Here is a 27,625-nt window from a genome sequence, read left to right as displayed (position 1 = left end):
GGGGCTGCTTTGAATAGTTTTTTTCAGTGCCTCGATACTAGACGGTCATTGGATAAATGCTGCGATTATGTCCCGCCCACGGACGCTCAGCGTCTCTGGGGGTAAATGGAGGAGTGGGCTTCTGCGTGATGATTGGAGGGTCTGATCTCTGTTTGATTGACAGCGATTTTGTAGCCTCTAAAAAGTAGCTGACGCTGAAGCTATTCGAGCTCAGTCCCATAGCGGCTTTGCACTTGGTTCTTATCAATCATTATATATATTTTTTATTAAATTATAATGTTATGTTTTAATATACATGCTGCTAACTCGGAAATTTCAAGATATACGAGCAAAAAAATGCGCCTGACACTTAGGCAATACGACACGAGCAAGAGTGCTGTTTTTGGTTCGTTTCTGTGTTCGATTCAAATCCGCGTTGGTTTGGGCGAATCACTGATTCACTGAGCCATTCATAAAACCAGTCATTTGATTCACTCCTGAAGGATTCAGCCGTTTTGAAAGAATCATTTGAACGTCTGCCACCTGCTGGCCATTTTTAAGTTTCCCGTCTAAAAGTAGGCATATTACATTATTTTCCAACATATTTCTATATTCGGAATTTAGTATTTAAAACATTAATCTCATTACATTATTTATGCAATTATAAATACAGTCTAAATGAATAAATGCCACATCTAAATGTCACTTCATGCAGCTTCTGTGCAGTGCTAAGATGAGTTTTGTTTATATCATTTCATGGATAACAATAGCCAGTCATTCATTCACATTAATTAAATATTCAGAGAATAATATTGTCTGTTTTCACTTACATCTATTTATTTATTAATTTTTGATTCATTTTGTAGAATTGAATTATAAATTAAGTTGGTATAGTATCGTAAGGCATTTTTATGGTATCGTGACAACCCTATTATACACCACATTCCTTGTTTCAGTTTAACCTAATTCTCACATTCCCTCCGTCGAGTTTAATATCTTTTTTTTAGATTTGTTCATTCATTCATTCATACAGTAGGCTAGGCTAGCGTCACTGGAAAATACACCTAGTTGGTACAACAGGGTCACAGAGCATTTTCTTGAAAAGGAACATAGGGCAGAATTTAAGTATAAATAAATGGACAATTTTTATGATGTAGGCCGAAAATGAGCTTCCCCTCTTTGAAAGACCAGCAGCCGCCACTGTGGTGTAACAACACTTACATAAGAGCCAGTCAGTCAAATAAAATAAAACTTCCTCCTGTTATTTACACATTGTGTGAAATAAAGTAATTTAATCAATATAGCATAGCAAGATAGGCTTAACATATTATTGATCAATTACGGATTGAATTTAGGATTTTTTTTGTAATGGAAATGCCACTGGAATTGTAAAAATGACAGATTCATGTACAGTGCTTCATGTATGAATCACAATTTTGCAGCTTAATCATGTGTATGACTGTCCACCCAGTAGAGCTGCACGATTAATCGTTAAAAGATCACGATCTCGATTCAAACACCCACACAATCTCATTTTTAAATGACAACAATTCGCCCGTGTCTTAAACCTTTGAAAGAAATCATACAACGTTCAAATCTGCGTTCGCGCTGCCACTGACACAGAGAGCAGACATTTAACATGTTTGGGTAAGAAACAGCTTCACAAACAGTCTTTTCAACTGCACAGTTTTACTTCTGTCTTATAGTCATTCATATTATCACAGAAATACTGGAATGAAAGTTTGCAGTTCAGATATAAACATTGTTTACATGCACCCTCTTAATGCTATGAGATTTTGGCAATATTGCGATTTAAACTTTATCTCATGTAAACTCAATACTTCGATTTAAATAATGCAGTTCGAATTGTGTTAAAGCTCTTGGGGGGTCCCCCTAACCTAACTTAACATGTTTAGTAATTCATTCAAATTAATTAAACACTTTTAAATAGACTGCAGCAATAATATTTTGTCACACACTATTTTGTTTAGTTCAGAATTGTGGGAGAATCCCAGGAATACTTCCAGAAACCACTGTCGGTAAACACAATCCGCCGTGCCATCTGCAGATGCCAACTAAAGCTCTATCATGCAAAAAGGAAGCCATATGTGAACATGGTCCAGAAGCGCCATCGTGTCCTGTGGGCCAAGGCTCATTTAAAATGGACTGTTTCAAAGAGGAAAAGTGTTCTATGGTCAGACGAGTCCAAATTTGACATTTTTGTTGGAAATCACGGATGCCGTGTCCTCCGGACTAAAGAGGAGGGAGACCATCCAGCGTGTCATCAGCGTTCAGTTCAAAAGCCAGCATCTCTGATGGTATGGGGGTGCATAAGTGCATACAGTATGGGCAGCTTGAAGGGATGGACTGGGAGTAAAAAACGGCCCTGGATTTTCTCCCAAATAGGCTCACCACAACTACAAAGTTGCTACTATCTCACAATATTACATCAATCCTAACGCATTTATGGCAAATAACATCACAAAACCCACGGTGACCCTACATGCTGACAGAAACAATAGAAACCATCACAGAAATCAGAATGATTTCCACTACAAATACCATTACAAACATTACAAACCATCTAATTTTAACCATTAAAACAATTAAATAATGGTTTCCTGTAGTGTGTTTTACATTAGGATTTAGTGGTTTTAACAAAAGCCATGAATAGAAGGTGACCAATTATCAGTAGAGATCAACATGCGCAATCACAGTTTCCATTAATGTCAATACAATTTTCATTATAACCAGTAAAACCATTACAAATTATGTGATGGTTTCTATTATTTTTTTTTCAACAGAGGTTTTGAAATAAATGCATTATTATTATTATATTAACTAAAATACTTGAAATCTACATAAAAAAAGCAGAATGCAAAATGTATATGATAATGATAAACATAAATCTAGAAACCTGAAACAATAGAATTCTTTAATTAATTTGTATTAAGTATTCATATGTCTCTGTGTGTGTGTGCTTGTTTATGCTACATTGTGGGGACCAAATGTCCCCACATGGATAGTGAAACCTGAAATTTTTAACATTGTGAGGACCGGCCTAAAAAAAAAAGATTAAAAATAGTAAATGATGTTTATCTGAAAATAAGAATGCAAACAGGTTTTCTGTAAGGGGTAGGTTTAGGGTTAGGGGATAGAAAATATTGTTTGTTCAGTATAAAAGTAATAGAAGTCTATGGAAAGTCCCCACAATTCACAAAAACAAACGTGTGTGTGTGTGTGTTTGTCATGTTAATCAGACTAATCACCTTATAGCAGGGATACTCAAATCTGGCTCGCGAGATCCACTTTCCTGCAGAGTTTAGATCGAACCTTAATCAAACACACCTGAGCATGCTAATCAGTGTCTTCAGGATCATTAGAAAATCACAGGTAGGTGAGTTTGATCAGGGTTGGAGCTAAACTCTTCAGGAAAGTGGATCTCACGAGCCATATTTGAGTATCACTGCCTTATAGGCTACTTCATTTACACTATTTTCTAACTCAATAGCCCCTTAAATGTAACCCGTTGTAGAATCGCTGCTGTCTCTTCATGAATGTATAGCAGTGGACGCTCTGATCTGGGATTTTACTATAGTGCTAACGTTATAGCCTACATGCTGTGTATAGTTGATGCGGGCAAAGGTAACCTGATGTAACTGTTCACTTTTTTAAATTTATTTAGCCATTTAGTTGCTAACTGCCTTTATCTTCACGTCTTTTTGCTTGCCATCACGAGCCCACTCTCCGTCACGTCAGTTTCGGTTTATTATAAGCAAAATAGTTTGCATTAGCGCCCCCTTTTGTCAGCAGTCAATGTCACTTAATCTTACACTTTTTCACTTACAATCTTACACAGATGCTACACCATGGTAAACATGCCCCCGTCCCAACTATTTTGAGACCTGTAGCTTATTTTGTGCATAAAATTGTAAAATTTCTCAGTTTAAAGGAGTCATATGATGCGATTTCAAGTTTTCCTTTCTCTTTGGAGTGTTACAAGTCGTTTGTGCATAGATAAGATCCCTGAAGTTGCAAAGACTAAAGTCTCAAAACCAAAGAGATATTCTTCATAAAAGTTAAGACTCAACCACGCCCCCCTAAAACGGCTCATTCAAACATGCCCCCACATGTCTACTTCACGTTGTGGGAAGATTTGCAAAAGTTTCGTTGTGAAAGCGGAACTACTTTGTTTGGGCTTCTAAAGGAGGACACAACTAGAAATCAGTGGTTAAGTTGTATTTACAACACTGTTCTAGAACAGTTCAACCCAAATATTCGAGTGTGTGTAGCACATTTTATGGAGGACTATTTTCTGAACCTGGGAGTAGCCTGCCAGCTTTGCTCAAAGACTGTTTCTATAAAGTGGGGCAATTCCAGCTTTGCAAGGATAGTCTGGCCCATCTGACTCACAGCCTGTAAGTATGCTTTCATATTTGAAAAATTTGCCACTGACTATTCAAACGCGAGTTTTGAGCTGTACAAAGTAGCGCTTGTTGTTTGTCGTTTCTCCGATCACAAATGCAGACATGGTAATGTTTACACGGCGCGATGCAACGCAATGCGTAAAAAGACCTTATAAGTCATTATGATCAGTCGTCGCGCCGGGACACGGCATCACAATACGGTAAGGGGTGTAACATTTCCATCACACGCTTGAGGTATTCGGCCAATCACAACGCACTAGATATCTGGCCAATCAGAGCACACTTCGCTTCTCAGAATGATGAGCTTTGTAAAAATCGACACGTTTCAGAAAGGTGGAGCATAGAGGGACAACAATATTGTACAGTATGTGGAAAATAATGTGTTTTTTGAACCTTAAACCGCATAAACACATTGTATTAAACCAACTACACAAAATAATGTTCTTTTTAGCAACGTCATATGACCCCTTTAAACATTTAAGTTATCTGTGTTCTATTGTGAATAAAATATTGGCTCATGTGATTTGAAATTCTTTTAGTTTTCATTTTATTCAAATTTAAATAACGTCCCAACATTTCCGGAATTTGGTTTATGAAAGAAAACCAAATTGTATTTTGAAACAACGGAACCTGAGTTCTTATTCAAGAGAGAGAGGAAAAAGAAAAGAAAAAAAGAGAAAAGAGAGAACTGAAGAACTGTGCGATTCCTTTTAATCAGATGACACAACAGTTACCTCTCTGTGGTTCAGGAGTCTCTCCAAATCAGCTGCCATGTTGTTTTTCACCTGCAGCAGTGTAATCTTCTCTTTCCGTAGTGAACTGTAAAAATTAATACAAAAGTGTCTAAGAGAAGATGTCTTGAACTTTGACATGTCTGTGTAGTAATTTGTAACATACATTTACAAAATTATTTTCATTTTTATGACTTAACCCATGTAAGTATCAACCAAGTAGTTATTTGTGACTATGTATGTGTTCAAAACAGTGGCATACATTTAGGATAATGTGTCTACATTGCAAAAATTATGTTTTACAAAATACTATTTCAGTCTTTACACTTCAAAATTTCATGTTTAATTCCATGTGTTACTTGCCGTTTCTTTGTAATTATTTATTAAATTTACCAACGATTTCTGAGTGAGAATTATTTGTACATCAAATTTTCTTCAGGGTATATGAGTCTAAAAGTCACCTGCTTCTCATGTGAAATACAACACTGATGGTCAGGTCATACATAACAAAAACTGCATTTAAACAGAGCAAATCTTTGTCAAACAAATGGCATGAGTAATGAGTGGTGACAAACATAGTGACCATTTCTACAGAATTAACACTGAGCTGTAAACAAACTCACAACCTGGAGGGCTTGACAGAACTAGTTAAGAAAAAATAAAACTAATGTGAAATCAATGAGCAATAAATGAATTGCATACACCTCACTGACTGCACAGCACCTGTTTGCAATGAACAGGGAAAGTTCACCGAGACGAACCTCTCCATCACTTCAATTTAAAGGTATAAAGTTTTGAAATGATCCTTATTCAAGAACAAAAGCTGCTAGATGCTGATATTTAGGAGATTCCTTTGCACATTTTTAACATTAGCCCCAGGCGGACCCTTAAAGACACTAGTACAGGAGAAAACCTGCTTGTACACTTTGCATATACAGGTACGGGATAACAGCAGTCATTGACATGTGACAGAGCCAAGAAAAAAAATATCCATCCATACATGCATGCACGCACGCACATGCACTCCTACTGAGAAGCTGTCAGATGGAGCCTGACCTTTATTGGCAGGTGCATTACCTTTGCTCCTCAATTAGTTGGAATGTGTTTAGGTTATTTTGGATGTTGCCAACTACCTTTTCTTGGCCAATACAAATGCATACCTTGGAACATGCATATTAGTAGTCAGAAACCGTTGCGACAATTGTTACAAAACAATGGCAAAGATTCTATAACGACTCCACCTATATCCTTTCAAAATAAAAGCTTTGTAAAGATTTTAAATGGTGCCGTTGTATTAAAAACAGGATGTATCCATAAATCTGTGATAATCATTTACTTCCCTTTTACCTTACTTCCTCTTCTAATCGCGTGAGGCGTTCTTTCAGTGTTTGGATCTGAGTGTCTCTCTGTCGCACGGTCTCAATCAGGTAGCTGTGCGGCTGCTGTGCCTGCTGAAGAAGCTGGTTTGCCGCCTCCAACTGAAAGAAAGTAAAATAATAATAATACTTTGGTTACTATTAAAAAGAAGCAAATTAGGAGTTTGAGGTAAAAGTCGTAGTTAATGGTTTGTTAATAGCGAGAACTGAAGATAAAGTGGGACCGTAATTACAGTATTTTTTATAGGGATGGATGATGTAACTGCATCTTAACAGCTGCTATGTTTCCATCACACTGTTTTTATGAGCATTTTGAAGCATCGCATCAGAAAGGAGTGATGTAGATGGCAAATTTTGGAAAAAATATCCCTTAATTCACAAAACTTTTACACTCACTTGAGGTGGTTTTTGACTTCTGCAGAAAAGAGTTATTGCGAATAATGAGAGATGGAAATGCATTTGCTGAATAAATTCTGACGAAGCGAAAATTAAACACACGTGACTATTCGGCTGTTTCCACTGATGGTGTTCTATTTACTGTTGGTTACTAGACGGAAACACACCTAATTCACATTTGTTTTGTTTTCCTTTTTTTGCAAACTTTGAAAAGATTCGCTTCATGTTTGGACGGACCAATACTACATTTTTTATTTAATTGTAAAATGTTCATGTTTAATGTAATCTTTAACCAATCTAAAAGTAAATATATAATATACATATTTCAAGCTTACATTTACAAAAAAAACAAAACAGCATTTTTAGTAATATATAGTTTCATTGTTAAGTGGTTTTATTTACATTTAATATATAATATGTACACGCACACAAATAAATATAGTTTAAAAGTCAGTAAGAAAAATACTTTTTTTCAGAAAGGATGCACTAAACTGTTCAAACATGACAGTAAAGACTTACGTTCTTATATATATATTAAAAAAATTTTTATATATATATATATATATATATATATATAGAAATGTCTATTTCAAATAAATGTTCTTTTGAACTTTCTATTCTTAAAAAAAAAAAAAAAAAAAAAAAAAAGCAGCAGAACTTTTTTCGTGTTTTTTTCAACAGAAATGTTTCTTGAGCAGCAAATCAGCATATTATAATGATTTATGAAGGATCATTTAAATTATTGTAATATTATATTTATATCATATTTATTTATATAATATTTTAATGCAGCCTTGGTAAGCATAAGATAATTTTTTAAAAACATGATTTATTTATTTATTTTTTAACTGATACCAGACTTTTGAATGGTAGTGTGTATATATACGGGGTTTATTTCTTTGTAATAAACAATTTTGCAAGCAGGATATAGCACAATATTGTCTTGTGTTTTTGTTTCAGACATATGAACTGATCATCAAAAGTACACATCTAAAGCACAGTCCTTTAACTGATCAATTATAATCCCCTCTGCCATTGTTGTTATGTCAAGCCATCCAGGGGCGCCTGCAGGATTTCTTCTGAGGGTACGCACAGAGTTTAATTTTTTTTTTGGGGGGGGGGGGGGTCGTATGTAATGGTAGAGTGATTATATTTCGTTTCATTTTTTTATAAAGTTAATTTATAAAAACGTTTGGAGCAATTTTTGTTTGTTAAATGTTTGTTTTTTTAACCTATGTTTGTTCAATTTAGCCTTCTCAAATCATCATGACTTGCCTAAAATAAAATCTATGGATATAAACAGTTCAAGCATATCACAATGTTAGTTTAAATGTTTGAACTATATAAATGTGCGCTAGGTGCATAACTAACAGTTCGTGTGAAGAGTGGAAGCTGAAGCGCACTTTGCAGGACATGGAGGTGCCAGAGCGGTCACTTGCATTTTTTTCTTGATAGTGGAAACAACTTAAAATATGCCGTAATTTTTGCTCATAAAGGTAAGAGTAATACATCACTCGGAACTGTAAAGGGTCTACTTTTATTTGTGTGCATTCACAATATCAATAATACCTTGTGCTTTTATAAAATAAATAGGAAAACAGAGGATGCGCTTGCCGTCTCGTCTTGAATAGGAGTGCTTAACAATGATGAACCGAAACTCAACGAATTGAGTCACAAAAATGATAAATATATCTATAGAAAGCTTTAAATTACTACTTTAAAACGAAATAATTCAAGTCGAAAACAAAAAACTTTTCATTATGTAATCAGTAAAGATGCATTTCTCTCTAAAGGCACGTCCAATGAGGAGATGGCAAGTCATTTTTCATCACAGTCTAAAATATAAAAATAAGGAAAAGCCTAAAACAGGCCCGATTATATATTTTTTCTGATTTTTATATTGCTCTTCTCTGAATACCTTAAAATTTTAAGGATTTTATGCAACACAATTTTGTCTGATATGTGAATTATTTATTATCCTATTTTTTAATCCATGCAGCAAATGCTTTAAAAATTACTTTATTGCATTCCAGATGATTTTAAAGAACTTTTCACTATAAATTTTATAGGTAGCTTGATTACAAAACATTGTCAGGAATTTGTTGTATTCCCATTTGTAAAATAGGCAAATTAATTTGTAGTCTAACCCGATCTCATGAAAGTGTGTGTAGCACGATTGTCTGTTTCCATTTGGCGTAATGTTTATAAGCAGAAATTGACTTTGGCATGCAAAAGACTGATACATTCATTATTAATGGCATGGCTGATTCAGTCGACAGAATACGGGACACACGAGCCAATAATTTACTGCTGAAATGGTTGCTGGGCAAATCTCAGGTCAGTCTGAGCACTCATGGTACGCACAGTGCGTACAGCCGTACACCTGCCGGCACCACTGAAGCCATCAGTCAGCGACAGTCCAGGGTGATGAGATATAGAGCATGACACAGAAGATGACTTGTGGACCAGTTCACAGGTAAGATCATGCTATCTTTGGGCTGCTGTGGCAGACTCTGAAAGTCTGCATGCAACGAGAGGCTTCCACTGTGTGGGTGGCTAAGTGAGCAATCTAAAGGAATTTTGTAAAGAAAACTTGGTTTTCATCCTCAGTGAATTGCAAAGACATACAAAGTGCCAATCAGTCATGTCTAACATAGTAAAAGTCTGTTTGCTTACAGCGGAGGCTATGGAGTCAATTTAATGCCGCATATATATGCAAAAGAAAATAAGTTTTGCAAAGAAAAATAAAGAATTGCAAAATAGATAAATAAAACAGAGCAAAAGCAATGATTTTGCAATACATATTTTCCATGGCCATATCTACTAATTTATTTGCAATGCAGCTTTTATTTTGCGTTTCAGTCAAGTTTGAGTTTGCGATACTGTTTTCCCTTTGCACTTCACGTTTCTGCGCGTCTCACTTTGTGGCGCTGTTTTGACATGGGGGTGGAGTCAGGGGACGGGGGCGTGTCCAACAGGCCTGGGCATGCCTCCCTGGAAGTGACGTCATCGGCCCGAGGCGCAGATCACAGCTGATCCAGGCACCGTCATTGAGCAGAGGCATGCGGGTGGATCGTTTCCTTTTATTCACTAGCTTTAAAACATGCATGTTTTCATTTTATTAACAAATGTATATGTGTATTAGCAGCGTTTGCTCAAGTTAAAGAAGTTGTTAATATGAACATCTGCTGTTTATTTCTCTCAAGGTGTGCACACTTTTATAGCATTAAAATGTGTATTGTTTCATCTGGTTAACTAAATGTGCATTAATAGTGCTTGTTTAAAATCTCTTAACCTGTGCACAGCGCTCTTTGTTTACATTAGTTCAGAGTTACTGCTAGTTTTAATGTAAAAGAATGCAATTAACTTCACAAACTATACATCATTAAAAAGGTCTAAGACTCAAGCTTCATATCCATCTCGACTTCGTTTTTCATTTACATAACTCCTGGCATAAATTAAGAAATGACATGCATGTTTTAAAGCTAGTGAATAAAAGGAAACGATCCACCCGCATGCCTCTGCTCAATGACGGTGCCTGGATCAGCTGTGATCTGCGTCTCGGGCCGATGACGTCACTTCCAGGGAGGCATGCCCAGGCCTGTTGGACACGCCCCCGTCCCCTGACTCCACCCCCATGTCAAAACAGCGCCACAAAGTGAGACGCGCAGAAACGTGAAGCGCAAAGGGAAAACAGTATCGCAAACTCAAACTTGACTGAAACGCAAAATAAAAGCTGCATTGCAAATAAATTAGTAGATATGGCCATGGAAAATATGTATTGCAAAATCATTGCTTTTGCTCTGTTTTATTTATCTATTTTGCAATTCTTTATTTTTCTTTGCAAAACTTATTTTCTTTTGCAAAACTTTATTTTCTTTTGCATATATATGCGGCATTAAATTGACTCCATACAGGCCAGGTTAACCTCATTAACACTGCTCAATGGCTCTTCCAATTGGCTGATCTGATAGGGCAAAGGAAAAGGGCAATCACTTCATTCCGATAAGGGATAAAACATGCGACTGAGAAACGTGATACTTGTAAATACAGCACAAGCGCATGGGTCAAATACAGTACATCAACACATCAACGTTTCAGGTGCTTTGTGAGAATATCAAGCATGACAGTTACGGTCTGCTATGATCTTGTTATGACAGCTTTAAACGTAAATGAAAGGAAAAGTTCCAATGTTATGTCTGTGAAGTAAGTCATATATCTCTAGTGATTTTTCTTATGGGTTGTTTTAAACGATGCAATTACGTTTTCCTCACTCTGGCCATTTCTAATAGTCTGTTTTTTTAGAGTATATGATCATGCAACAAAACCGTTCAGCACTTTTTGTCTCAGCACCCTCCTAATAGGACAATGATAATTACCTTGGTGACAATGTATTATTACCCCTTTTAAAAAGATTGGATGCATTCATTTATTCATGAATCATAGTACTTTAGGTCGAGAACAGAGTGTACCAGGGTTAAACGGTGGTGTAGGAGGGCAGAGAGGAACAAGCATAGACTTGTGATGTCTCTTTATTAAAAGCTGATCCATATTATTTCAGGCAACTGACTTTCTCATTTACAGGATTTACTGTATACATTATGTAAATTTCATATGTATTTATTTAGCACTTCCTCTTGATACAGTATAATTAAATGTAAAAAAAAAAAACATTTCTGTGTTCAGTTTCTACCAATAAAATATGAATGTTTTTAGCATTGTAAAATCCCTACAATAAATCTTAACAATTGTGCTTTGGACTGATCAAAAGGACTAAGACTTCCCAATTTAAATACTTAACTAATCTAGACATATGGCCCAGATGTACACCACTGTTCAGAGGTTGGTAATGTTTTTGAAAGAACTTTTTTTATGCTCACCAAAGCTGCATTTCTTTGATCTACAATACAGCAAAAACAGTAATATTGTGAAATATTATCACGACTTAAAAAAAAACCATTTTTTTTTTTAAATGTCAAAACTTTAATTTTCAGCAGCCATTACTCTAGTATACATGTCTACATCCGTGTCACATGATCCTTCAGAAAACTTTTTAATATGCTGATTTGGTGCTCAAGAAATATTTATTTTATTATCATCAATTTTAAAAATATTGCTGCTTAATATTTTTTGTGGAAACTGCTACATTATTTTCAGAATTCTTTGATGAATAGAAAGTTCAAAATAACAGCATTTGTTTGAAATTGAAATCTTTTGTAACCTTATAAACGTTTTTACTCTCGCTTCTGATTAATTTTATGCATCCTTGCTCAATAAAAGTATTAATTTCTAAAAAAAGGAAGTGTACAAAGCATTGTGTAAAATGGTGAAAATATATAATAACTAATTATTCAGATGTGGAGCAGACTGCAGCTGATGTTTGTTCAAGAGTTTCTTTAATCCACAACACTGTTATGGTGCTTTTTTTCTCTTTCAGAATAGGAATTTCAAAATATGGGTTGATCAAAGAATTAGTTGTTTTGAACATTGCAATAAGGATGGGGGTTTGATGTCATTGGGGATGAGTAAACTATAATTATAACGAATGCAAAAAGTGAAATGAATGCATTTTTTTTTCTTCAAATGCAAAAAATATAAAATTATATTACCCTTTATGCTGTTCAATGGCTCTCAATTTATTCCTACATGAAGTCCCCCACCCCCCTTGACTCCCTCCCAATGCATTTCGCATTTATCAAGCACAAGCTATGTGTGTGCGTATTGTTAACTACGGTACCCAGTCATGCATACCGACTGATCACAAACACTACATACTTTAATTTTGAGACATTTACATGAAAGTAATGACTCACAGATCAATAAGTGAGTCAGATGTGGATTCAGTATTTGCTCTAAATGATTCAGTTGATTTGGTCACGAGACTGATTCAAACCAGTACCTTGTCTTTTTTTTTTTTGAATGATTCATTTGATCATGTATCAGACTACACAGTACTACTTTAAAATCACACCACATTCAATTCAGAATGCAAACACAGCATTCACAGCTTTCACATGGCTGCTTCTGACATGACTCTATAGAATCTGCAGCAGCAGTGTAAACGGAGCAAGAAAGACTGAAGTGCTCTGTGAAGTAAGGGTGTGTCAGATTAATGAGACAATGTTGATTAATTAAATTAATTCATTTTAACTTCCTGCACCAGCCTAATTTCACACCATTTTAAACTGCATGTATTTACCACCAGCATTTCACCCCTCTGCTTTAAAAATGGCAAGCTGGGGAAACCTTCGCATTTTACTTAGCTCTGCCTTCAAGTACATAGATTTTGGCAAGAGATATCCAAAACTCAAGGAACTGTCTTTCCAAGAAGCAGAGACCTGTCTTCTGGGTTACTTTAACCACAGGCAGTACTTACAGTAATTTTATTACTATACTGCCAAAAAAATGTATTGTAATAAAATGGGAATAAGATACTATTATTCATACTATTCGGAAAGTGAATTTCATAACTTAATAGCCGTATCTCTAAAAAACATCAAGAACATGCCACAACATCAGATCAATTTTCCCTCTAAATAAATATCTTATTTACTTCATGGTATAATAACCATACACCAGCTATGCTATTGGTATTGCTCTCTTTTTGTTGTGTATTTTTCAGTTCTTGTGATTTAATTTCTGTTATGTTGTAGTTGTATAAATGTTAACGGGGCAAAATGTTAAATGCACAGATGCAAATAAAATAAATAAATAAAGAAATTATAATATGGATCACTGCATCTAATAATAATAATCGGTGAAGATGAAGGTCTACTGAAGGTTCTTCCGACAGTGTTTTTTGTTGTAAATAGTGCAGTTTTGAGCATATGGGACATCTTGGTTGCATTTTTTTAAAACATGCTGCTATGTTTTGATTGTAGACTTGGACTGAACAATAATTAAGAAAGAGAATCATTGTTGACAATACAATCTAATCTGTGGGCTTGGGTTAGTCCGAAACCAAGACAAGACAAATGATTCTGCAATCACAGTGAGCCTGTTGTTAACTTATGTTCCAGTGAATACTATGCATGTTATCACAAGTAATATGCATTAATGACTACCCTCTAAGCACTTCCTTTATCACAGGCTATATTCTATCTGAGTAATAAGCAGCTGATGTGCTTTAAATCACCTACTGAAACCAATTATGTGTTCTAACTGACAGCTAACAGCTCAAAAGTGCAAGGATTGGACTTTTTAGCAGATTCCGTACATTTTAAAAGAGTATTATTTAGTATAGAGTATTTAGTATTTTAGCATTTTTAGAGTTAAAAATGAATACATTTTCTGATTTTGAGGTTTCAAAGTTTTATGCTTTTACAATACTAAACCACAAAAGATTGAATTTTTGTTTTAATCAGAAAAAGATAGTCTTTCACATCAAAATGATACCAAATTGCTACAATTTGGTCAATTTCTCTTATGTACAGTAAAAATGAAATAACTGTTTGCATAAACATTCAAGTTGGTATTTAGCATATTGGAGTAGTAATTCTGTATCTAAAGAGATTGAGCTAAATGTTCTCCAATGGACAGCCAATGAAACATTCTTTTATCCATTTCTTGCTGTGTTTTTTTAATTAGGCTACATTTTGTTGCTTGGAGTGTTTTTATTTTTATTTTTTCCCCAATGCGCAAGTTTTGACAAAATAATGACTCACCAGTGATGATTTGCACGTAATTTTAAAGGGAATGACTACTTATGAAATCTCTTTATATTATACTTTATATTCATTATTATTTCATATCACTTTATAGAGATCTGATTGCACTATTAAGGCAACTGTCAACATTAAAAGTAAAAATGTTACTGTTTTTTTTTTGTTGTTGTTGTTGTCTTACAGACTGCCTACAGCTCTAATCTTCATCACAGCTGAGTAGAGAATAAATGCATGTAAAGCATGAAGTTGGACTTTCCAAAGCATTATTTTAGATGAAAGCTGATCTTTGAATGTTTCTCTTACAGTCTGTAGTACGTTCTGCTATTTTTGAAACCACACAACTGACATTCTGAACTAGCAAAAATGCTGCTGAAGTTACTGAATATCTGTACAAGCAAACATAATACAATGCTGATTTAAAGAGGGGACTCAAAAACAGAAAACAAATATTGTGCCAAGTTAAATGTAATTGTGGTTCTCTGTCTTATTTCTGTTTTAATATTTCAAAATGCTTTCCAAATTCTAGGCAGATTTTTCTCTTGCCATTTTAAGACAGTTGATTGTGGTTTTGTTTGAGCTCTGACCCTGAGCTCACCATAAAGACATATGCATTTTGAATGAAATTGAAAACTGAAAGGCAGTTAGGACTAGAACACACTTTGTGTACCACACTTTACAATGCTATAGGCAGTTTAAAAATGTAACTTTTCAGTGGGTTTGTTTGTTTGTGTTTAACGTCTTTCCAGCTTCTATCATGTTTTTATAATTTATTTTTGCTAAAAACTCCAAAACTGTATTTGGCTTAACTCTAAAAATCTCTTCAAGAGAGTTAACCGAATAATAATAATAATAATAAATAAAAAATAAAACCCAACACAATCTAATAAAACATGCTTAATGGATAAAGGGATTCAGCAGAGAGAACATGTTGGAGGATCTTCCCCTAGTATTAAAAACTTGTGTGCCATCCCGGAATGACCAATTCTACAGTGGGTAAAAACAATCTGGTCCCATCAGTTAGAAAATTGTTAGAAAATTATTTTTCCAACACTGGAACAATTTCATACAGCTTATTCATTGTATATACATAGATACCTTATCAGTGGGAATTTCTAGCTTCGGAATTTACTGAAAATGATATAGATTCTGTTATCATTTACTCTCATGTTGTTCCAAATGCATGCGTTTTGTTTTGTGTGTGTGTGAGTGTGTGGGAGAAATAGAAATTCAAGATCATGCCATTCACTGATAATCTTCCCCTCCAGTGAGCTATTAACTGTCATGAATGCATCACTGAGTAACCAGATTAGTCATTTTCATGAACAAACCATTCAAAAACAAATCAGTTTTGTGAACTAAATGAATGTAATGACTTAAATAATCCAGATTAATTCACAAATCACTAAATAGTCTCTCACTACTTCTTCTAAAGACTGCTTCTCTCATGAACACGCCAAAAACTGGGTGCATGTACAACATTTCTAATAGTTTTTTTGGGCATTTTTTTTAAGCTTGAAAGCTTTAGTTCCCATTCAGTCTTGCTTAAAAAAGGGACCAACGCAAAATCCTTCTTTTTTTTTTTTTTTTTTGTTAGTCAAAAAAAACCAAACAAACAAAAAAGGTTTTGTGGGTTTGAAACAACATGAGCATGGGGGATGCACGTACGGATGGATGAAATACAAAATATATGTGACTGACTGCTGCTTCCAGATTAGGTTTGCCCTTGCTTTTGCAGCACTTGCTTTTAGAGGCCATGCAAAAGAAAGAAAGAAAGAAAAAGAAAGAAGCTTTTTGCTGCCAACTTTTTTTACTCCCACCCACCCAGGTACAATATGTGTGTATATGCAGGCACGTGCACAGGTAGGGCTCAACCTGTGCAGAGCACATGCCCTTTTCCCCTTATACTCCGAAGTGCACTTTTTTTCTTCTTCAATAAATCAATGCTATTGGTCACCCTTTACACAACCCTTTACCTTTTCTAAAGAGTAAATCTTGTTGGATCTGCTCAAACGGTCAGTAAAATCTCATAACTCCACCCCCTCTATCTGGACTGAATGAACATAAGTTCCACAGCAGCTAAAGTCTTGCAAGGATAAATAAAGATCTTGTTGTTTGAATAAGTAGGCTACAGCATTTTCTTTATGCAAAAAACACTATGTCTATAAAGGCTTGTATTTTATGAATTTGAGGTCTGAGACGTGTGGGACCAGAGAGAGATGACTAGCATTTGCCATCTAGTCATAGCCAATGCACTTAAATAGCCTGCCCATACAGTAGCATTTCACCGATTTTATAAAATGAGATTTTGGTCAAATGTATTTTACAACAGAAAAAACTGAGCGCCCATATAGCTACAACAAACTTTGTAACCTGTTGATGGAAACATAATGCGATGCCGCCGTTTTAATGACAGACAAAATGCACATTTTCACACATTCGCTGGTCAAAAACCCCATAACTGCATTTAAGTTTGAAACAAAGCGACCGAGTGATCCTCGTCACCTAGGTAAAATATATTTCTCAAAAATTCTTCTTTGATTTATTATTGCTGATAAACTTAATTTATTAACATTTAATCATATATGGTCGCATATGGTTCATGTTTACGCTGTTAATATGCATATTCACTAGCTAGCTAATTTCTTACTCTAGTAATTCTATACTCTCCGCTCGTCTTCACATGTATAAACGTAGTAAAACATGGTTTTAAGTAATGTTTTAGTAACTAAAAAAAACATTACAGAATCAGATCACGGTGAAATCTTTATATTTTATCATGCTGAATGTAATATTCTGTAGGCCTATATATTCGGTATGTATGTATAAATAGGATTAGGAGGGGAGAGCTCTGTACAATTCAAAATATTTACTGCAACTGTACTTTTCACAATATTTTATAATTTGTTTCATTGCTGGCTTATTTTAGACCTTCATGAGACCAACATCCCTGGTCCTCCACAGTTTCAAGTTTTTGCCAGGTATGTGGATACATGTTGGATATGCTATAGTGACGGTATGGCTATAGTTTCTTATAATCTCCTATTTTGACTGGAATTGTGTTGGACATAATTATTTAAATTATATTTCAAAATAGTTTGGCAAAAATGCTTGACTCATTGTTTAATTACCTTCCCCTTTTCTCAGTGACAAAATGTAGACCAAATAATACAAATTAGCTTATAAAACCAAACAGAATAAAAAAAAACTTCAAGTTATGGCTATTAATAGTGAATAAATATTAAGCTTTTGAGACTATTATTTTGTGTTATTTAATTTGTCATTAAGATGTGACCAAAAAACAAAAATAAATCTATAATATATATATATATATATGGGGGTGGGGGCTTTTCAGTTTCAGCAACAAAAGGTCTGTGCACGGCCCTGTGTATGTGTGTGTTTCTGCATTCTTGTCAAAAGAGTGAAATGCAGCACCTCTTCAGAGATCTGACTGCTGTGCGCCGTCTGTCTTTCCAGGTCTCTCCTAAGCAGTGTGTTCTGTTTCTCCAGCTGCAGAACCCTGCGTGCCAAGTGAACACTACACACACACACACACACACACACACACACACACACATTCAGAAACCTATGATTAGAGTCACGCAGACATGAAAACAGTCAGTAAACACAAAGATGAGCTTCTGGTTTTCAAAGACTAGTGACCTCCTCAGACTTCACCTTTGCTTCAGTCTTCTCTTGGCAGTTGTTGGAATGTTTGCACCATAACCATATGAAAACAGCACCCTCTCTGCCTCATCTTCATTTTCCACTACAAAAAAAGTATGTTTAAGAGCAAGCATGTCTAGACCACCCAGCTAGTATCGTGGCCAGAAGGGAGAGCAGTAGTAGGACTATAAACAGTTTTCTTACAATACATACGGTGTAGGAAAGTTTACGTATGAGTGAAAAATGTTGAAGTGGTGTTTAAACAGATTAAAAAGAGAATGAGGCCTAGAGACTCGGGAGCAAGTTTTTACAACCAACTGAACAAGAACATAAGGGGTCAATAACAAATAAGAATGCCCAAATTTCATTTTTAAAAACTTTTACATTTAATTGTGTACACATTTTAATCTGTATTTTCCAAATAAATAAATAAGCATTAATAAAAAATGTGTGAGTGTATATATAATAAATTATTTATATATATATATATATATATATATATATATATATATATATATATATATATATATATATATATATATATATATATATATATATATATATATATATATATATATATATATATATATATATAATTTATCAAGATAAAAGCCATTATATAATAGCTAAAAAATAATATATTTTTACAAATGTCATGCAGCTAGCAAATACAAAATTTAAAATTGTCTGATATTTGACATCATGAAAATATTAAACTTCTTCACTACTATATATAAAATATATCCATAATATAAACAAATATTATTATTATTAATAATAATAATAATATATTATAATGAATATATAATAACATATGATATAAAATATATATAAAAAGAAGCAATATTTTATCAGATTTTTTTGTGTGAGAAATAGAAATTCAAGATCATGTCATTCACTGATAATCTTCCCTTCCAGTGAGCTATTAACTGTCATAAATGCATAGAGTAACCAGATTAGTCATTTTCATGAACAAATCCTTCAAGAACAAATAATAAAGAACTATAATAATAATGAATGATTTTTGACTTTATGGTCCAAATATCAAAATTAAATTTAATTCCAAAATTAAAAACAGGTTCATGATGTGTATTCAAGTCACTGTATGTACAGACTGCATTTTAATGTACTTTTCAAAGCATTGCATCCAGTATCAACCTGCATTCCTTGCACTAGGCAATCTTTTTTATGTTTGATCTATGCAGATTTGATGACGCTAAAACCTGTTATTAACTTGATGAGGTTAAAAACCTGTTGTTAACCTGAGGGATTTTAAAACCTGGCTAGGCCAGCCTTTTGCATCACCTCAGCTCAGTGTCAGCATATTCACTGATGTTTAGAAGAAGGTTGTTTAAGGACGAGGCCTGGGGCCATTTGTCTTCAGGTTTGATTGAGTATGGCATTCTGAACATGCAAAACTGTGGAAAAACAGACATGCGGTGTATTTAACATGCTTTAAATTTTGACCTGACAATGGGACTGATTACAGTAGTAAACAATTTTTGCATTGCTCGCATGTGCTTTTTGCAGCAGAACCGTTTCATGAGTAGTCCTGAAACAGACTCCTCCTAATCACAACTTTTACATCCTTAAATCTACAGAATCATATATGCAGAAATAAGACCCTCAGGTAAGAATTTCAGGAAGACTTGGCCTAACAGGCTCCTAAATTGCAGTGTGCAACCTCGCTGATGTGCTGGTCTTATCTTATCTTCGGTCTTCAATTGCAATGACTGAATCGGTCTCTGGTCTTACTCTCTGCAGCCTGCATGGTAACATCATCCAGCTCCTTTTCCAATCGCTCGTAGGTCTCCAGTCGCGCTTGCTGTTCAGAATTCTGGGCTTGCAATTCAGTGATGCGTTTCTCTGATGATGTCTGTAGCCCATAAAACTCTTTTGTTAGAACCTGCATATAAGCAGATCAAGAGAGGGACAAAGATAACAACAGAAATTGAGTAACATGGGTGGTGGCATAACATTGTGTTCAAATAAGTTTTATGATGATGACAAATACGTACAATCCTTATTTTATGAGGCTGGCATAGGGTTCAACCCTTGTCTGGTGTCTAAGTGATCTGAGATTCAGTGTGACGCTCATTACAAGAATTATATATATTCAAATTTAAACCTGGCACTGGAAGAATTAAATCATAAGGTAATGACTGATGAAGTGATCACCTCAAAAAAATATCAATTCTATCATCACCTATCCTCATGCCATTCCAAAGACTTTCTTTTTTTCTCAGTGGAGCATAGGAGGAGAAATTTTGAAGAATGTACTGACCTGTCAAATGGCATGAAAAAGCGCCATTAAAGCACCAATGGCTTAACTTAAATTTTGTTTTGTTCCTTATGCAAATAATATGATTGTATGCATCAATATTAAAGTAATAGTAAAGAACATTTTGTCATTGTTCCAAACCTGTATAAGTTTTTTATCTTATGTTGAACACAAAAGAAGATACTTTGAAGAATCAAAAATTTGTTGGTCCCCAATGACTTCCATAGTAGGGGGAAAAAAATAAAATACTATGGAAGTCAATGGGGACCATACTGTTTGATTACCAGCATTCTTCAAAATATATTTTTATGTTCAACATAACAAAAGAGACTCATACAGGTTTGAAACGAAGTGAGGGTGAGTAAATTATGACAATTTTCATTTTTGGGTGAACTATGCCTTTAAAATTTTGTACAACATGAAAATAATAATAAAAATGTTGTTAATAAAAATGTAATGCATCAAAAATGTCATGTAAGATTTTCATAGATTTATATATTTCATAATATTAAAGTTGTACACTATTTTGTCTATAACACTAAAAAGTAAAAAACTAAAACAATAAAACAAAACACTAAAAAATGAAAATGAAACAACAAGTTGATTTAAATGACGCAAGTAAATTTAGGTATCTAAAAACAAATATGTGTTGTATCCATTATATGTACAGTTATGAAAAATGTATATTGATGATGAGATTTAATTGCTAAACATTATAAACTGGATTAGGAAATAATAAAATTTTAACATAAAATTTTAACAAATTGTTAATGTTAAAACATTATTTTGACAATTAAATATCTAATATCCACTGATAGTGATACTTTTTTAATACAATGACCAATATGCGCATCCCTATTTGCACAGCTTCAGAAGACTTGGAAAAATCTGACTTGACAAAGTACTTTCATGTTGTTTTCTATCATTTTAGAGCTTGTCCCATTTACTACATTAAATGGTAAAGAGCTGCCAGTAAATTCCATTCAGTTTTTGTGTTCCTTGGAAAAATCAAAGTCGTTCTGGTTGTAAATGGCATGAGGTTGTTGTAAATGACGACAGAATGGTGAAGTAATCCTTTAAGGAAGTAACAGTTTGAACTACTAAGCAATTAACAGGTTTCAACTTGCAATGGGGCAAAAGGAAATCACTTTGTTCAGTTTCATGTACAATCCAAATTCTGGAAATTTTGGGATGTTTTTTTAAATTTGAATAAAATGAAAACAAAGAATTTCAAATAACATGAGCCAATATTTTACTCACAATAGAACATACTGTAGATAACATAACAAATGTTTAAACTGAGAAATTTTACAATTTTATGCACAAAATGAGCTCATTTCAAATTTGATGCCTGCTGCAGGTCTCAAAATAGTTGGGACGGGGGCATGTTAACCATAGTGTAGCATCTCTTCTTTTCAAAACATTTTGAAGACGTCTGGGCATAGAGGTTATGAGTTTCTGGAGTTTTGGTGTTGGAATTTGGTCCCATTCTTGCCTGATATAGGTTTCCAGCTGCTGAAGAGTTCGTGGTCGTTTTTGACATATTTTTCGTTTAATGATGCACCAAATGTTCTCTATAGGTGAAAGATCTGGACTGCAGGCAGACCAATTCAGCACCCAGACTCTTCTACTACGAAGCCATGCTGCTGTAATAGCTGCAGTATGTGGTTTTGCATTGTCCTGCTGAAATACACAAGGCTTCCCTGAAATAGACGTTGTCTGGAGGGGAGCATATGTTGCTCTAAAACCTTTATATACCTTTCATCATGCCTTCCAAAACATACAAGCTGCCCATACCGTATGCACTTATGCACCCCCATACTATCAAAGATGCTGGCTTTTGAACTGAACTCTGATAACACGCTGGAAGGTCTCCCTCCTCTTTAGCCAAGAGCAAGAGTCCGTGATTGCCAACAAGAATGTCAAATTTGGACTCGGCTGACCATAGAAAACTTTTCCACTTTGAAATAGTCCATTTTAAATGAGCCTTGGCCCACAGGACACGACAGTGCTTCTGGACCATGTTCACATATGGCTTCCTTTTTGCATGATAGAGCTTTAGTTGGCATCTGCAGAAGGCACGTTGGATTGTGTTTACCGACAGTGGTTTCTGGAAGTATTCCTGGGCCCATTTAGTAATGTCAATGACAGAATCATGCCGATGAGTGATGCAGTGTCGTATGAGGGCCCAAAGACCACGGGCATCCAAAGGTCTTCGGCCTTGTCCCTTACGCACAGAGATTTCTCCAGTTTCTTTGAAACTTTTGATGATGTTATGCACTGTAGATGATGAGATTTGCAATGCCTTTGCAATTTGACATTGAGGAACATTGTTTTTAAAGTATTCCACAATCTTTTTACGCACTCTTTCACAGATTGGAGAGCCTCTGCCCATCTTTACTTCTGAGAGACTCTGCCTCTCTAAGACACCCCTTTTCTGTTACAGACCTGATGTCAATTAACTTAATTAGTTGCTAGATGTTCTCCCAGCTGAATCTTTTCAAAATGTCTTGCATTTTCAGCCCTTTGTTGCCCCCGTGCCAACTTTTTTGAGACCTGTAGCAGGCATCAAATTTTAAATGAGCTCATTTAGTGGATAAAAGTGTAATATTTCTCCATTTAAACATTTGTTATGTTATTTATGTTCTATTGTGAAACAAATATTGGCTCATGTGATTTGAAAGTATTTTAGTTTTCATTTTATTCAAATTTAAAAAACGTCCCAACATTTCCGGAATTCGGGTTTTGCATGTTCATGTGCATCTTTGCCATACGGATTCTATTCTATAGTGCCTTGCCTCCAGTTTTTTCTGATGTTTCTCACACTCAATTTGACAAAGGCTGAGGTTCCTGGCCATCTCCTCCTGGACCATCTGGGAACGCTCCAACTCAAACTTTTTCAGCTTCACCTGGTTAAGCAGTTCTGCCACCCTGCTGTCTGAACTCAGCTGTAACTGCCTGAACCTGGACAAAAACACAAATACAAGTCCATCTGCATTCACTCATTCTGCATACTCTTCATCATGAAAACAGTGAAAACTTTTTACTTTTTAGACTAACTTTGCATGGGAACTTTTCCCATGCAAAGTTAGTCTAAAAAGTAAAAATAAAAACAATTTAATTAAAAAAAGTTACCACAACCAACTGTGATGTCAAAGCTGAATTTTCAACAGCCATTACTCCAGTCTTCAGTGTCACATTATCCTTCAGAAATCATTCTAATATACTGATTTGCTGCTCAAGAAACACTTATTATTATCACAGTTGAAGTTATTCAGTTATACAGTCACAGTTGTGCTGCTTAATAGTTTATTCGTTGATGAATATAAAGCTCAAAAGAACAGCATTTATCATCAATGTTATTATTATTATTATTATTATCAATGTCAAAAAGAGTTGTGCTGCTTTATTTCTTAAATAGACAGTTCAAAAGAACAGCATTTATTTGAAATAGTCTTTACTGTCATTTAAAAAAAATGTGTGTGTGTGGGGTGGTTTGGTCATGAAATATGTATAATCTCTGCTGTGGCTCACCTTAGGCTAAGCTAAGCGATTGCTAAATTAGGGTGATGCCAAGCTCAGACACGGCCGCCTCTAACGTGCCAAGTGTATTTTCTAGGGCAGAAAGTCACCACTTTATCTTAAAACCCCAAATCTCAACATGCCCAAACAGATTGAGTATCTGTTTGTGTCCTCCTACATTTATAGCCAGGTCTCTGAAGGATTAAAACAATTCAGAGCGCTCCAGGGGTTTTGATTGAAACTGTAACCACACCTACGGAGGGGCCAAACTGGCAGGTCAAGATTTTTCTTTTGTTTGTGCATTGTCACTAACATCGAGCCAAATGTAGGCAGTTTTGTGAAGAATACAAAGGATATGTCATCATAGTGGTGACCAACACCTATAGTAATAATTGTGAAAAATTGTACGTAATTGGACAACTCCCATCATACATTTTGGAGTGAGACTGGATAATGTTAAGCTATTTATTGGCTTAAAGTATATTAGACTTGTTTATTTACATAAATTCTAGGAAAAAGGGAGGGTGAGGAAGCTGCTGGAACAGAATGTTGTAAGGAGTGGTTGTCTGATATACATATACAGTGGTGCTTGAAAGTTTGCGAACTCTTTAGAACTTTATATATTTCTATAAATATGACCCAAAGGATAATCAGAAGTCCTGAAAGTATACAAAGAGAATCCAATCAAACATATGAGCCAAAAATTGTCATTTATTTATTGACAAAAATGATCAAGTGTTACATATCTCTGAGCAGCTAATGTGAATCTTTGCTTTCAATATATGGTCTGTTCTTTTTTTTTGCAGCAATAACTGCAGGCAGCTAATCGTTTCTTGTAACTGTTGATCAGTCCTGCACAACAGCTTGTAGGAATTTTAGCCCATTCCTCAGTACAGAACCGCTTCAACTCTGATGTAGGTGGGTTTCCTCCAATGAACTGCTTGCTACAAGTCCTTCCACAAAATTTCAATTGACCAAACTTTTTCAAACTTTGACTTGGCCATTCCAAAAAATTACCTTTGTTCTTCTTCAACTATTCATTGGTAGAATGACTTGTGTGCTTGTGGTCATTATATTGCTGCCTGACCTACTTTCACTCGAGATTCAGTTATTAGACAGATGTGTACTGATATTTTCTTTTAGAATTTGCTGGCATATTTCAGAATTCATTGTTCCATCAATGATGGCAACTAATCCTGGCCAAGATGCAGCAAAACAGGCCCAAACCATGATACTACCATCACCATGTTTCATAGATGGGATAAGGTTATTATGCTAGAATGCAGTGTTTTCCTTTTTCTCAACATAACGCTTCTCATTTAAACCCAAAATTTAGATTTTGGTCTCATCCATCCCTTAAAACTTTCTCCAATAGCCCTCTGGCTTGTCCACATGATCTTTAGCAAACTGCAGATGGGAAGCGATGTTCTTTTTGGAGAACAGTGGTTTTCTCCTTGCAACTCTGCCATTCACATCATGTTTGTTCAGTGTTCTCCTGATGGTGGACTCATGAACATTAACATATTCCGATGAGAGAAAGGCATTTAAGTTGCTTAGAAGTTACCCTGGGATCATTTGCAACCTCGTGTTGTCTAACAGACGACTATTAGACGTCTTGCTTTTAGAGTGATCTTTGTTGGTGGGCCACTCCTGGGGAGGGTAAAAGTGGTCTTGAATTTCCTCCATTTGTACACAATCTGTCTGACTGTGGATTCGTGGAGTCCAAACTCTTCAGAGATGGTTTTTACCTCTTCCAGCCTGATAAGCAACAACTTTTTCCTGAGGTCCTCAGAAATTTCCCTTGTTCATACAATGATACACTTCCACAAACATGATCAGACTTTGATAGATCCCTATTCTTAAAAAAAAAAAAAAAAAGAAGAAAAACAGGGCACACACTGACACCTGATATTCATCCCATTTACTGAAAACACCTCTGATGGACTCTAATTTTACCTTCAAATTAACTGCTATTCCTAGAGATTCAAATAATTTTGTCACTCGCAGATATGTAAAAAAAAAAAAAAGATAAATTATATATTTTTGTCTCAGTTGTTTGATTGGATTTTCTTTGTCAACTTTCAGGATTTGCGTGAAAATCTGAAAATGTTTTGGGTCATATTTATGCAGAAATACACATTTTTTAAAAAGGTTTCACAAACTTTTAAGCACCACTGCATTTATGTTTGTGCTGTTTACTTTGCTACATAGGCATGCCATTTTGGAGTGCATCATGGAGTGCACACCTGCAAGTACATTTGACACAACTGCAACATTTTTATTCTGCTTCATTCTGTTACTCGGCATGACGCAATGCAATGCAACATTAATTTCTATTCTCCCTTCCCCCACTTAAATTTGTAAGCCCAGAGTCGCTGGACAACATTTTCACGAACCGTAGACTCGAACTCTCAAGAGCAGGTTAAAGGAGCATCTGTCGTTTTTGCCCTCGATCGAGCTTCTCTGTGAATGCGAGCAATCCGTTCCCCGGGGCTGAAAAACGTGGGGTATGCCCAACAACTGTGTGTAGAGTATCTGCTGGTATGCTAGGCATGTGGCTGGAGCTCAGTGACACCGTAAGCCTCTCACATGGGCAAATAAGGGCTGACCACTCAGGAGAAAGAGGAGGGGCAACAACCTGCACTGCTAGACACCCCTATCAGCTACCACATTTTAAAAAAAGGACACAATATTAAAGTATAGAGATAACAAAACAGAAAATACAGATAACAAGCAAAAGAGGAAAGAGAGGTAGCAGCAAAAAAAAGAAAGAGAAAGTGGTAGTAAAGTAATAAAAATATAATTTAATTAACCACAAGGACTGTGCCCCCTTAGCCCATTTTCGAATATTTTGTAAATTTTCATTTGAGTAATGCAAGTTTCTTTGAAACAAGCAATTTTGTGTGCAGATTTTCTATCATTACATTGCAACAGCAATGTTATTTGTTCATCTGTGATTTAAGGCTATGCCATCTTTCATGGCTATTTTCATGGCAAAATCTATAATATAATAAATGATACTGAACTACTTACCAAAAAAAGTTAACCACTTATCATAACCAGCTTTGAGAAATAAATATTAAATTCTACATGACAGAATATGAGGATGTCATTCCTCTGTGCTTGTTTTTACAAATGATTTATTCTTTTTAAAATCATTATTCTAATTTAGTTCTGCTTAGATTTACACTACTGTACAAACGTTTGGGGTCAGTAAGATTTTTGTTTGTTTGAAAGAAAAAAAGAAAGACTTGTACATGGTTACTAAAAAATTATATTTCAAATAAATGCTGTTCTTTTGAACTTTACATTTAAAGAATCCTGAACAAAAAAAGAATATGTATCATGACTTCCACAATAATATTAAGCATCGTAACTGTTTTCAACACTGATAATAAGAAGAAATATTTCTTGAGCAGCAAATCAGCATATTACAGGATTCCTCAAAATATAGCAGACTGCGGTCTGGTTCTGGACACTAGCTTAGTTTCAAATTCAAACAGTTCAAACGGAAACAATATCTCACAATATTACTGCATTACTGTATTTTTGATCAAATAGATGCAGCCTTGATGAGCATAACAGA

At 35.0% G+C, this 27,625-nt stretch overlaps 1 protein-coding gene across 3 annotated transcripts in view; it reads right to left on the bottom strand.

Annotated features, from left to right (window-relative positions):
* The window catches only part of pibf1 (progesterone immunomodulatory binding factor 1), a 43,300-nt gene that overhangs the window by 7,925 nt on the left and 7,750 nt on the right, over positions 1 to 27,625 (bottom strand). For all 3 annotated transcript variants that reach the window (XM_058769149.1, XM_058770555.1, XM_058769854.1), the window contains exons 11-16: positions 23,316 to 23,481; positions 19,992 to 20,142; positions 18,249 to 18,339; positions 18,006 to 18,108; positions 6,485 to 6,615; positions 5,141 to 5,225 (exon numbers count right to left, since the gene is read on the bottom strand). In XM_058769149.1, the coding sequence (XP_058625132.1) occupies positions 5,141 to 5,225; positions 6,485 to 6,615; positions 18,006 to 18,108; positions 18,249 to 18,339; positions 19,992 to 20,142; positions 23,316 to 23,481 (727 nt within the window). The remainder of the gene's footprint in view (positions 1 to 5,140; positions 5,226 to 6,484; positions 6,616 to 18,005; positions 18,109 to 18,248; positions 18,340 to 19,991; positions 20,143 to 23,315; positions 23,482 to 27,625) is intronic.

Source organism: Onychostoma macrolepis, chromosome 01, assembly GCF_012432095.1.
Source record: "Onychostoma macrolepis isolate SWU-2019 chromosome 01, ASM1243209v1, whole genome shotgun sequence".
NCBI lineage: Eukaryota > Metazoa > Chordata > Actinopteri > Cypriniformes > Cyprinidae > Onychostoma > Onychostoma macrolepis.
This window is presented reverse-complemented; position numbering and strand designations above follow the sequence as displayed.